The 13,554-nt window shown below is 40.7% G+C and overlaps 1 protein-coding gene and 1 long non-coding RNA gene across 3 annotated transcripts in view; one reads left to right on the forward strand and one right to left on the reverse strand.

Moving 5' to 3' along the window:
* LOC116185724 overlaps window positions 1–4,978 on the forward strand; it is a 6,620-nt gene extending 1,642 nt beyond the window's left edge. The window contains exon 2 of the long non-coding RNA XR_004150608.1: window positions 4,023–4,978. This is a non-coding gene — a long non-coding RNA (uncharacterized LOC116185724). The remainder of the gene's footprint in view (window positions 1–4,022) is intronic.
* The window catches only part of LOC102674650 (serine/threonine-protein kinase 17A-like), a 54,484-nt gene extending 41,360 nt beyond the window's left edge, over window positions 1–13,124 (reverse strand). Inside the window, exon 1 of one of the 2 annotated variants that reach the window (XM_006616409.2) lies at window positions 12,043–13,124. In XM_006616409.2, the coding sequence (XP_006616472.1) occupies window positions 12,043–12,176 (134 nt within the window). In that variant the 5' untranslated portion in view covers window positions 12,177–13,124. Of the gene's footprint in view, window positions 1–3,249; window positions 3,508–12,042 lie in introns of those variants that run through there. The other variant, XM_006616410.2, reaches the window with a different exon arrangement.
* Window positions 13,125–13,554: the final 430 nt, after the last annotated feature.

The raw sequence follows: 13,554 nt of genomic DNA on the forward strand, positions 1-13,554 counted from the left end.
AACGGAATTTCCACACCGGTAGATATACAACCGCTCACGCCTCTTGTCCGAGAAGCGGCCTATCGTACCCATTACTCGCGATGACACAATAACAAGGACAAAGACCGTCGTCGAGCCGCTTACGCAAGGACGCGTGGAAGGTAAGAGGCGATTCGATTAAGCGGATATTAGTCGGGTCGCGATTCGTTGTTGCTCGTCTGTATACTGTGTCTCTGCAGTTTATTCGTCTTCTAGTGTTGGGTCTAAGCGTATCGCGAGTAGGTTGGAAGATATTTCCAGAGAAGCGAAAAAAAAAAACGGAATCGAAGATTTGTTCGCAAAAAAGAGTTACAGATACAGGTAGCAATGGATTAAATTAAGTGTGTTATTTGGATCAAGCGCATCGCGAATAGGTCGATTTATAAACAAGATTCGAATTCTTTGTGAATAAAGAGAAAATATTTTTAAGTAGAATTTTTGAATTTCGCGCGAGTATTGATAGACAATAATAATAGACAAAATTTGAATTGAATCAATTTGCTTGATAATGAAGATAAGCACTGACTTTGCGAAAAACTAAACTCTTTCCGAAATCATCGTGGTTTATTTATTACAATTATTTCTTGAATTATATATAAAAAATTATATATAAAAAAACACGAATACGAAACTTGATAAATATCTATTTATCAAGAAATAGAAATTTTAAAATTAATTTTCATAGTTATTTTTGAATTGTACGATTCAATTAAAATTATTTTTTTTTTTAGTTTTTTTTTAAAAATATTGTAAATCAAATATTATTTTTGAACAGTTATAAATAAAATAAATTAAAATAAAATTGTAAGAATTCCGTTTATTGACTATGCTTTTAATTTTATCAAAATTTGTTGTGAGAATTCAATAAAATATATTTTTCTCTCATAATTAAATTCATTTTAAATAGTATTAGCAAGTATCATTTCAAAATTAATCTATGAAAATTGAAATACTAATACGAATTCGAATCTTATTAGTTCATTAATATTCGATAAATGAGTCTTTTGCATCGGATTTAATAACACACTTAATTTAATCCATTGCTACCTGTATCTGTAACTCTTTTTTGCGAATCGCGTTTCTCTCGAGAGAATGAACTAGCAACTCGTACACATCGTAGTTATTTTGCAATGGACCGCAGAGATCGAGGCTCGAGACGTTGGCGAGCAACAGTGCGCGGCTTTCAGCTCGAGCGGAACGGAGGAACGTTTAAATCGGCGCCACGTCTACGGCCTCGACAACGTTCACCGTCTCGAAGAGAAAACTGTGCTAACTAAACGTGATCCAGAATCGACTTATCCGTTCTGTGTTTTATCACATTTTCGAATCGTAGATACATGGAAATTAATAATAACGAAATGAAATAAACTTTAAAAAGGTTAAAATTCAAATGTTCTTTTTTATCGGAATTCAAAAATCATGAATTTTAATTCGTCAAACGTAATAGAAATATCTGAATTTACACAAATGGAAAAAACATGAATAAACATAAACGCGATATCGAACGGTGAAAAAGTGAAAACTGTGCAACAGGTGCGTAAAAGTTAAAAAAAAAAATTGCAGGTTTCGAGGGGAAAGCATCGTAGTTAGCGTCGAAAAATGACATTCACGGGGTGAAAAAGTCGATAATTACGAAGAGTCATAATTAGTCGAGTGTGTGGAATCGAAAGAAAGACCGTCGAACGTCCCACGCGATCATTTCACGGCATTTGGGTCATCACCAACCATCCCACATAAAAATATTCCGTACACACGTTGAACACGCGTCTGCACAGACACCCACCTTTCATCGTGTATTATCGATCGTTGAAAAAACAACATCGAACGAAAGTCGAGATAGAATAACACTCGAAAAGGCTTAACATAATATAATTACGCGTGAAAAAGAGGTTGTACGTCTGTTTGTTAATATAATCACGGAGGTATTCGTCGCGCTATCGGAAGAGGAAATGCCAAGATGGCTTGATTTCGAGGAAGAAGTTGAGGAGAAACGAGGACACGTCCCAATCTCGCGAACGAGCACGCCAAAGGCTTACGAACGAGGAAGCGACAGTTAGACGGTTCGTGTCATCGTGTTTGGGCTATGCAGACCTTTCCTCTTAACGGGTCGACTGTCCGCTTCCGATCTACTTTTGTGATTAACTTTGTATATTTTCTCTTGCTTTTTTTTCTTCGATCATTCTTTTCTTTAAAGTTCATCGTTCGATAATGATAAAAATATATACATACAGAAATACATGCAAAAGTACATACGAGATAAAAACAAATCGATGGTAAGAAGTTCGAACGATGCACAGTCGTTAATCGAGTGAAGACGGTGAAATAAATCGATTTCTCTCCATGATATTCCAAAATATCAAGATAAAATTTTCACTTTGAGACGGATCGAAAAATTCGCTGACGTGAAACGAAATACGTATTTCGATATTGCCACTATTTTTTTCTATGCGTCGATATGCGAAGAGAGCATATAAATCGAATAAAATAATCGACCACACCTGTCCACGATATTTGACGCTAAGTGGGCAGGTAAAAATGTGTCTAGCGCAGTCACCCGCGTTCAGATAGCCTCGCGATATATTTAACTATTGCAGAACTGTATTTTATGTCTGTTACGAACATGAGCAACACTATTCGCGTACAATTCGCACTAGTTTGCGAGAAAAAAATAGACGAAGAAAATATGGATAAAATCCACTCTTTTACGACGAGTCCACGCCCACGTATCGATATACACGTTTATTTCCTACAAGTTTGCCGTCCTTTCTCTCGGAATGCGGTGTACTTACAACGGAATGTCATATCTCGTGTCATAGCTATAGAGACACCACAGGTGTGACTGCAGTTTTTACGCGTTTCACCTTACATTCCTTCGAGAGAAAAGAATCTCGACGTGGATATAAACGCAAGTTTTATTCCCCATACTTATTTTTCCCTCTTTTTGGATTAACGTACAATACGCGCAGTAGTAAAAGCGAGACCGCGATACGAAACAACCTTCGGGATTATTTAAGTCGTAGGAATGGCGGGGCGGAGGGAAACCATGCACAAGCCGGTGATTGCGTGCGAGAAACGTGCACAGACTGGCTCGTCAGCTGTCAGTCCCTGGAACGAAGAATGTGCGTGTCGAGGGGAACGAATTCTCGTGTTTCAGCTGACGACCGGTGTGTTTCTGTTGCTAGGCTTGAAAAGGCCGTGCCTCGAACAACGCGTAAACTTTTCACGGCGCACCTTTCACGACCGCGGTCGCGGTGCACCAGCCACGTGTACGTGTACCGGAGAATTGCGAAAATCCTTGCAACCACTTCCAAATATAGCATTGCGCGCACTCCGTATCTCCGTCACGGTGACTTCTCGTCTCGAACGGAATCTCAACTCGAACGTGATATTTGCCACAAGTCGCGAATCGTGAAAAATTTGTAGAAGTTTCGCGAGTTTGTTTCCTCTGCGGAAAAAGCGGCCATGACACTTCGACTTAGCGCGATCCTTCTTACCGACACGGATTACTAAGGCGCATGCGCAGGTTTGAACGACGCTATTTAATTGCAATACGAGTTACGCGTGAAACTTTCACGCTGCTGACGTCATTGGCATAACGCCGAAACGAAGAGCCTTGAACGAGCCAATGGAGATTCCGGGGCCGAAGTTTCGTTATCGCGCATAAGTGCATTCGTCATCGATCTAGTCATAGTCTTCTACGAGAGTTCACCTGGCCTACATACTTAGACAATTACGTATTCGTTGCTGTCGTCGTTGCGAGTATAGCGAGTGTCGTGGATGATTTCGAAAATTCCCGTTAATTAACGCGTACCAGAGGTAAACGCGAGTGTTATGGACGAACGGCCTTCCAATCGAAGTGAGTGAGTGTGTTCATCGAGAAGCTTCGCGAATACAATACCCGATCGATTGACCCGCATTGCGTTACAAGGGCCATGCACAGCTGGTCCTGATGTTTACAGTCATGTACTGTGTGCATCGTATAACATCGAATCTGGGACAGACAGAGAGAGAGAGAGAGAGAGAGAGAGAGAGAGAGAGAAAGGATACCGGTAAAGCGATATCGCCGGACTATATCGACCGCGGTTGGTGTAAGTGGTTCGAGAGACACGAATTCGCCCTTGGGATTCCTGTGAGGCGTGGGTGATCGGCTTTGTCGAGCGCCGATCAGAGAACGATTTATTCCACTCCTTTCTTTTGTCGACCATTCGAGATTTCGAGATTTCATTGTGTCTTTTCCTCAAAAAGAGGAAAAATGAAGTTTTTTAAAGGCGATAAAGAAAGTTATAAGTTGCGAGGATAACAATCTCAATACGATAACTACGTTTCCCCATATAAAGAAAAAAATAACATAAAATTCATCGAATCGATATATTTGTATATACACGAATCTCGAAATCTCGAATAATTAAAATGTATAATTAATTCGTATTATTTTTCGTTTTAAATTTATATTATCAGATCACGTATAATAATCTATAATTACAAAGACTATCTCGTTTTCGTCTGATCATTCATCTAATTGCATCCTTTTTATCGTAGATAAACTCGATTAAAAATCGATTAAATGACTCGAATTATCGAAAACCAATTGGTTATTCAAGTTTATATCGAATGATGACGTATTTTTTTGCAAAAAATAAATAATCAGATCACTTTGGGATACGATTAATTTCTATATTCGAAAAAACTAGATAGTTATCGTATCCGTATAGGTTTAATGATTGTCTCAACGAGCCGAAATGATTATCTTGCGACACGATAGAAAATGCGGGCAAGGTTATTCCTTTTCCAATGCACGCCACAATGGATACGCGGAACCACAATGATCGGATGTATGTACGTATGTAGCTCGAGAAGTAGGACACGTTCGAACAGGATAGTTAGAGATACTTTCGAATAATTTCTGGATATTTACACGAAATAATTTTAAAAGACAGTTGCAGCGAGAGAAAGAAAGAAAAATTATTAAAAAAAAAATCGAAATTCTAGAAAAACAAGATCTCTATTGATGATCAAATAATCAGATAAGAAAGTTTGGTATCGATTTTTCGAATTTTAAGCAATTTTTAAGCAATCGAAATGATTTTTTTTTTAGCGAGAATAAACGAAATGCCGGTTGATCGGTATCGTTGTTTGCGTCGTTCGCTCGAGTTGGCCGACCTTCACCCGGCTACCGTCGCCATTATGCTCGTTACACACCGGTCGTGGTTGTAATTTACGGTTAACCGAACGGAAACCGAAGGGGAGCGACCGCGTTGTAGTAACGAGGTCGTCGTATATGCGATATTAACGAACAAGCTACTCACTTTTTCTTTTCTATTTCTCTTTTTGTTGTTTTTCGCTCTTTTGCGATATCATCCGTACAAATTCGCCTCTTGATTTTAAATTATACATCGGCATTTCAAACCTAGTTGCAATACACGGTGCGCCTTAATATATTCAATAAAGATGTTAGCGAAAAATAAAATACGAGAGAAGCTTTTTAATGAATCGAACTGATCAAATTGTTCCTCTTTCAAGAAAAATCTTTTTTAATTAAGCGATTTACGATCCGCGAGTTTGAAAAAGCTACAATCATTTTAGTCGATCTTACGAAAACTGTTTCCTCTTTATCCTTTTACAAGTATATTTTTCAGACACGAGAGAACAACGTATTCCAGCGAAAAATGTCCGGCAGGAGAAAATCGTGACCTATAGATCATCGTGATCGCCAACGATCGCCCTTCTCCTCTCGTGCTCGACTCCCTGCTAGTCCATGTCGTAATATCTCGACAGCGCTATACCTTCACCTTTCCTACCAGTTTTCTCGCAAAAAAAACTCGCAGTCCTTCCCGACCTATAGATCATTCTAGGGAAAAGCGCGACGTTTATCGCTCGTTCGAGATTTACTCGATTCCTTCCGCTCGAAAATATAATAAAAATATAAATTCTCCTCACACATTTTTCACAAATCTAGAACGAGAGATCTCGATTTCGATGTTTCGCCGCGGCGAGTTAGAAATCGAGGCTTGGAATTTTTTCCTCCCAGACGCGCGTAACGATATCTTTATTCGAACGACGAGCGCGCGCGGCTGGGACGATGGTATTCGGGCCCTTTTGTAACGGGCACACGAGTGTAACACAGGCTGTCTAAATACGGTACCGGTGAATAACGATGGCTGGAATTTCTCGTTATTTCTCAAGAGCTACGGCTCGTCCGCGACTCTGGGTGGCTTCCACCGAGTTGTAGAACACGATCCACGGGAAGAGAATTATCGATCGGATGAGCGAGCAACGCGCCAGCGGACGGACAATGATCACAGCGACCTTGAGAAGAAGGGAACGTTTGTTCGTTGATGTTAGCGCGCGCGGCATACCATCGTATTTTCTCACCCGTGAAGATCAAGCAGCTTTTTTCCTCGCTTAGAGAGAGAAAGAGAGAGGGGCCGTGACGATCCAACCGAGATCGTTCCGCCGACCGTTCCGATCGACCGACCCGATAAATATAATTAAGGAGACGGGAAGCTCGAGAGAGAACCCTCGACACGGAATGCCACGACCGTTTTATCATTCGCTGAATCTGTATCGCCGATAATCGTCCCCATCGCGCATAGGGGATGTTAATAATGTTAATGCCATTAAAAAAGCATTTAGAATTTTACTGAACGTGACTGATTACGAGTCAGATGGAACAGATGGAACGAGCTAATTAACGATCGTTTGTTCAATTTGTGGAAAAGGGAAATTCTTTTTGTTGGCCGAAATCCTTTTAATGGAGAGAAAATAAGAGGGAAAACCGAAGGTATTACTCGAATTTCTTTCGGACGGAGAGACGAGCATTGTTATGCTAAGTAAAACGAAACACCATCTCATCACGGGAAGTAGGTATCCTCGAGAGCAAAGGACACAGAGGCGTTCAATGGCGCGAGCCAATGGAAGCACCACCAGGCAGCACAGCTGTTGCTCGTCTCAGCAGACAGCTGCTGTACCCAGAAACTTTATCGAGGGTCAGAAGAAAAATCGTCAAAGAACTCGCAAAATCCACCCGGAATGGAAATCTGTCGAGAAGATCAAAGCTCGAAATTCATAGTAATTTTCATTTCCAAGATTCGTATTTTAAAAAGTGAAACGTATACGCGGATTGTTCGCAGTTGGACGAGCTATTTGGAATGCGAACGTGTTTAACCGTTGCGGACAAAGGCCACGGGGAATACGGCAAACCGGATACGCAGAGTGTCCTTTTGCTAGGAGACCGAGCGGCCAACCGATACGTTCCGAGATCTCGTTTTTCCCCCTCGACGGAAGGTCATCAACGACCAGCTCGCGAGCAAGACTCGAACGAGTAGGCAGTCAGGCTGTCGCACTAATTGCAGGTGCCGTTACCGTTACTTTCCAGATGGCATGCCCGTTTCTGTCACGTTACCTCGTCCATTCCAACCAGAGCGAACCAAACAGAAGAGGATTCGTCTCTTCGACGAACCAACCGCCATTTCATATTTCACGCTCCAGAAGAATTGTATATGCACGTACGAATGCAATTGTATCGTTGCGTGCAAAAACAGGCCATTTAAGATCTTCAGCCCCTTTTCGAGCGAAATACTTAATTAGATTCTACGTTCTTTTTGATAATTCCATTTTAATTCTTGAAATATACGCAAAAAACTGTTGCCTCTACAATAAATTCTGCCTATAATTGTATACTTTGGTATCGATTACCAGCATATAATATATTACGGATATAATATATTATAATAAATTATATCCAAATCTAAGTTTATTTTTTGTTTACAATATCTATAAATGAGAATTTGAATATCGATCTTTCGAGCGTGATGATTTGTATTAGAGTCTGGATCAAACCTAACCTCAATTTAATCCCCGTAATTTCATACAAATGCATCACAAACGTGCATATTTCAAGGATATCGAAATATCGATTAAGGTCTTGATACAGAGACTGACGATTGTCACTGAGGCCTTTTTTTTTGCATCCAACAATACAATCATAGAACCGAATAATCGATAATCCATTTATCCATTGTTTCAGGTAAATGGTTGGTGCACTGGTACGACCCGCACGGGGACAAAGATAGGCCGTAACGTACCTGCCTATTATAAGGGTATAAATATCGAGTGGCAAGTGCATAGCGGACGGTCTCTGCATTCTCAGTCCGGCCACAAGCTATTTTCAACCCACGCTAAACTCTCTCTCTCTCTCGCTCTCTCGCTCTCCTCCGCTTCGCACCGCGATCCCCCCACTTGTCCCCGCGTATTCTAAGACGCGACCCATAATACCATAAAAAGCATCTCTGCCCGCTCCACCGCTATCCCACGAGGCTACGAAATATCTTTCTGCCGATTGAATTTGTTCCTCCGTCCGATCCGCTTGTTAAAACTCGAATCGACATGCCGCTCCATGCCGTTTCCTTACCTAACAACCTTTGCGCGCTTGTTCCTTCCCTAGCTGGCTGACAATTGCCACGATGTATCGATACAGAAACTCCACGATCGTATGATATTTCTATTAGCTATTCTGTTTTTCTTATACGACGACATTTAAACGAGACACCGTCGCGGTTCATCGGTTACCGTTTTTCCCCGTGCACACGCAAGAAATTCGCTTGGTCTTTGACAATGAGTCATGCCCGAGAAATTTATCCTTATTCCAAAGTGCAACTACTCGCGACGATCAACGAAATGTATAAATGAAAGGATATAACGTATAGTGTCTAACGTCCACGTTTAAATGGATAGATATATTTATGGATTTTAGTTTTTCGAATTATTAAGAGTGCAAATTTAGATATATCGTTAGCGAAAGGAAATGCTAATGCTAGTTGCATTAGTTATTATACCGAAGTTGTTTGGAATATCAGAAAGGTAGATTGCCTAATAAATATTTCAATATTTTAAAAAAATGGATATGAATATTATATCGTGTTACACTCTCAAATATTATTCTTGAATATCATAATAAATACCGAGGAACAAACTTTGCAATTATTTTTAATCGCGATAAATATTTTACTTTTTGTCCGAGGAAAAGAAGCATTTTGCAAACGCCTCGACGAATTTAATGAAAAATCTTAGAAACAAATATTGTATCGAAGAAAACGCTAATACGCAAGGGGTAAATATCGATTACGCATGCAAAATCTCTTTAATTGGTGAGACGATATGGCGCGCGATCGTTTCAACCTATTTACATTCGCGAGTAACACCCTATAGGCCGATCACAGTCATAATCATAATATTTATACCGAGACCCCTTTCTTGCGAAAGTTTATGGCGTCGCTCTGGTGATTCGTGACCCGAGATTCTCGAATAATGTACCTACACAGCTAGGTCCCGTTCGCATTCTCCTTTCGACGAACGAGCTCGTTTTCGACGCGTCGAATCGACGGGAAAGAAAATGGCGAGAATGAAAAAAAACGATCTGAATAATTATCGCGTCACCCGTTCCGTGTGTACAATTTTCTTCGCGATCTTACGTAATCGTAAAACTTTTTCAAGGAATCGCCACGGTTTGTTTGCATTCCTTTCCTTAATAACACGTACGAGTTTATATCGCGGTTTCGCATGCATCGCGAGCTGGTCAAACAATTTAAAGGATCGTTTCCTCGAATCACACGTACGAGCAATTAATATCAATTCTTGCGCGTGGTTAGACACGAGAACAGAAAAACGGATAGATTGGTAAACATGTTTCTCGCGTATTTTCGAATTAATACATAGTCGTTTTAAAATGTTGGAAGCAAAATGCGCGTCGATTTGCAATGTTCTGAAATAAGACAACGCCACGAATTCATCCATTTACAATGTCCTGGACGAAAGTCTTTTGTTCTTTAATGGAGGTAAAGTAAACTGGATAGCAATAGAATTAATGTTTTAATAGCCTGGGCAATAAAAACTAATGTTTGGAAATTGATACTTCTGGTAATATTAGCAGGTAGAAACGAACAACCGAGGCTAAAAGGGGATAAATTTCAGGTATTTAAACATTTACTTCATCAAGAAGAAGTAAATGTTTCTAATTCTTTGCATATTGCTTCTTTTTTTTTATTTCTTGTAGACAATTGTAATAATATTTTTTACATGGTTTTATGATATTCAATGTATCAATACAAAAAAAAAAAAAAAAATTTTTGTTCGAAATATCTACGCAAAAATTCTTGAACTTAATTTTTCTCCGATAAAATTTCCTAATTAAATATTTTCTCAAACATAAGATCAAAAAGTTCTTTAATATAATCGGTGCACGAAAATTTAACTTATTTAAATGATAAATAATAAAAAAAAAAAATAGTGTTTCCTTATACGAAAATGCGTATAAATTTCGAATGCGGTAGGTATTCGCTATTTCACACGATTCTGATTGATGGCTGTATAAATCTTTTGCAACGGTTAACATCTTTCAGGAATATATCGAACGTATCCGGTCGTTAGAAGAATACCAATGGATCATGGCGAAAGAACTGTGGAGAGTTACGTCGTTAGACTTCGATTCGTCCAATGATAAATATTAATTGCGTCTTTGTAATTCATCACGTATCTCTTTCTCCCTATCTTTTAAAAATCGCACGATTTAATCTTTACAATTCTATCGCGATGTGCGCAATCGAAGATTACACGTAAATACAATGTTGATGCATGTTAATAACAACAAACATCGTAGCTGGTGGCCTACATTATCGCGGAGTGCAACGAGAATATCGTTTGCGAACAGTCGCTACCTACTTCCAGCAACAAAAAGGACCACGAATTGAAATCGCACTCGAGCAAATCGAGGATGAATGCGCGATTGGTCGTGGCCATAATGGGAGATCTGTTTCAAATTTTGTTACTACTAGGTATACGTACCTTCCATTTTCTTGAGAAGAAAAAATATATTCGGTGTAAGAGGTTGCGTCACGATTACGCGCATTTGCATACACGTTATAAAGAAAAAAATTTTCCTTTCGCAATGGAATTTGGAATATACGTATTCTTCGTGATTAATTGCGCCGAAAATGGTAACTTCAAGCGTCAATATGAATCGCACGTGTCTCATTGTTACGCGATTTTGCAAAATCTGTCGACCTTGGTGATTGTCGAAATATTGCGATAACAGCTAATCTAATCCGTTTGTTTGCTTTTTCAAATTCTATCGCTACTTCGTAGTTCGCAATGGATACCGGAACAGTAAATAAATAAATGAATAGCAATTTTGTTCTTTTTCGGTAAGGAAGAATTATTATAATAATGTTTTCTCGACGAAAAGATTAATATTAGAGACAAATTAACGGTGTCATGTACGGAAGACTGTGCGACCCGATTCGAGGATTTCTCTTCGACGATCTCTTGCCGATCGAGAAGCCATTCGGAACATTCTATGGTTCTCGTCCTTGTACAATTTCGAAGTAATAATTTCTACTTTTTTGCCAAGCTCTTTTGTCACGGAATAATGAAATTTTTGGAAAAGCGTGAAAAAAGAAGAGGAGGTGATTTCTGTGAACGAGTATCGCATTTTAAAATAAAGGCACGCCAAGACTCGACCTCGATCTCGCGCGGTAGGGGCACTTTCTTTCTTCAATTGTGTTCAGGGCCGAGTCGAGGGTGGTCTAGACCCTATCCGAAAATTCTTTCGCTAAATCTTTTCTGTTTTCACGCTTGACCCTTACTTGGAAGCTTTTTACGTTATATGTGTTCGCCTAGTGAGTCATCAGTACCAAAACGAGAAAGCATATTTACGTAGGAAAGTATTTCGAACGCGAAAACTAAACAAAACAAAGAGAGAGAAAGATTATAAACAATCATAATTAAGACGACATAATGCGAGCGATTTATACAACGACCTCGCGAGGATATAAATACGTATCTACAAATCTACGTATTTCAAAGAAGAACGGGAAAAATGGTGATTCGAGTCGGAAGCACAGTCTCTTTGTGTAACGAGGTTACCGCGACTGAGGAGAGAAGATAGAATACCGAGTAGACGAGGCGAGGCGAAGAGAGAAGAGGCGAAGAGTGGCAAGGTAAAGTAAGGCGAAGCGCGACTGGACTTACCGTGCGAAAGGTTGTTCCTCGACCTCGTACAGTTCCTCGAGGGTCTGTTTCGAGAGAAGCCTCTCCAGTCTCTGGGGCGTGGGAGCGAGATGCCCTGGGATGCTGGTAGTCTCAAACATGCTGTCCGCCGTCATGGCCGCTGGCGGGTCGGCGGTGCGTCAACTGAACGAAAGGCAAAGACACACGATAATCCAAAATTTCGATGGTTTCGGTCGTACGACCGAGCGTGACGACCGAAGCGATGATGGTTGGCCAGCCACACGAGTCTCGTACAAGTCACACAAGAAGAATAATATTATATATTTTCACTTGTAGCGATCACAGCCGGTACAAATACTCGCGTAAATAATAAATCCGTATGCACGAGCGAACGTTAGAAAGGGAGCAATTGAAAAAGGGAAGGTGGGTTTTCCGCTTCTTCGGTCACTTGCGTTTACACGGCCTGCGTTTACTCACGCTGATAACGCGAACGAAGGCGAACCAATCACCACGTCACTGCCGCGATTAGTAGCACGCATTTCCGTGTTTAGATTTTCGCTGCACGTCTCGCACAGTGGTCGATGTCGTATGCACGAGTTCCCGTGTGCCACGCACCGATCGCGAAACGGAGCACGCGCGTCTATCGTGCGAGTCGTCTATCACGCGCAACCACTCTCCGCGATGGTTGACCAACAATTGAACCTTCCGCCGAACCTTTGCGCCGATTCCCCACTCTTCGTTCTCGAGCGCCTTCGCTATCTCCAACGTGGTGGGGAAAGCGTATCCCCACTACGGATATCCCCACTAACGGAGCCACGGTGACAGTACCGAATCGAACCGAATAAAACCGAAACCGGCCGAACAAACGTACTCTTGTACCAACTTTGAACGGAGAGAGATAGAACGCGTCAAGCATGCACCAACCGACTACTTCCTCTTCTCTCGCTCGCCTCCCCCCTTCTCCTCATCACGCGTATTTCATCCATGCATCTTTCTCTTAATTCTTTCTTTACTTCGAATCCAACTTTTAAACATTGCGAATCCATCTATAAATTGATAATTCGGATCACGCGGAAATTCGATAACGAGTTTTCGAGAACCGTTGAGCGTTTTCGACTTCGACGACGGAGATTTCAATGCCGTGCTCTTCGAACGAAGACTAGTCGAGAGCGTTCTTGTCCGAAACGATCGAGGCACGATTGATTTTTATCGATATCCGATACGATATTTATTATAAATTAATAATAATGAACTCGTTTAACGAGCTCGTATTATATTGACAACAGATAAGTAAATAAGAATGTCTCGCGAGCAACTCGAGTAGACGGAACTCACCTTGGACTAGCGAAAGAAATGGGGAGAGACAGGAGTACTTGTAAAGCGTGCCAGGATCTTGTCAACCACCGTACACGATTATGGCGACCGAGCATGAATAATTGAATGCATAATTTATCGATTTCGCGACGAAAGAGCAGTAACGAACCGGAGAAAGAGAGGCTGTACGTCTGCATTGTGGATCTCCTAATAAGTCGG

This window comes from Apis dorsata, unplaced genomic scaffold (assembly GCF_000469605.1).
Source record: "Apis dorsata unplaced genomic scaffold, Apis dorsata 1.3 scaffold_263, whole genome shotgun sequence".
NCBI classification, from domain to species: Eukaryota; Metazoa; Arthropoda; class Insecta; order Hymenoptera; family Apidae; genus Apis; species Apis dorsata.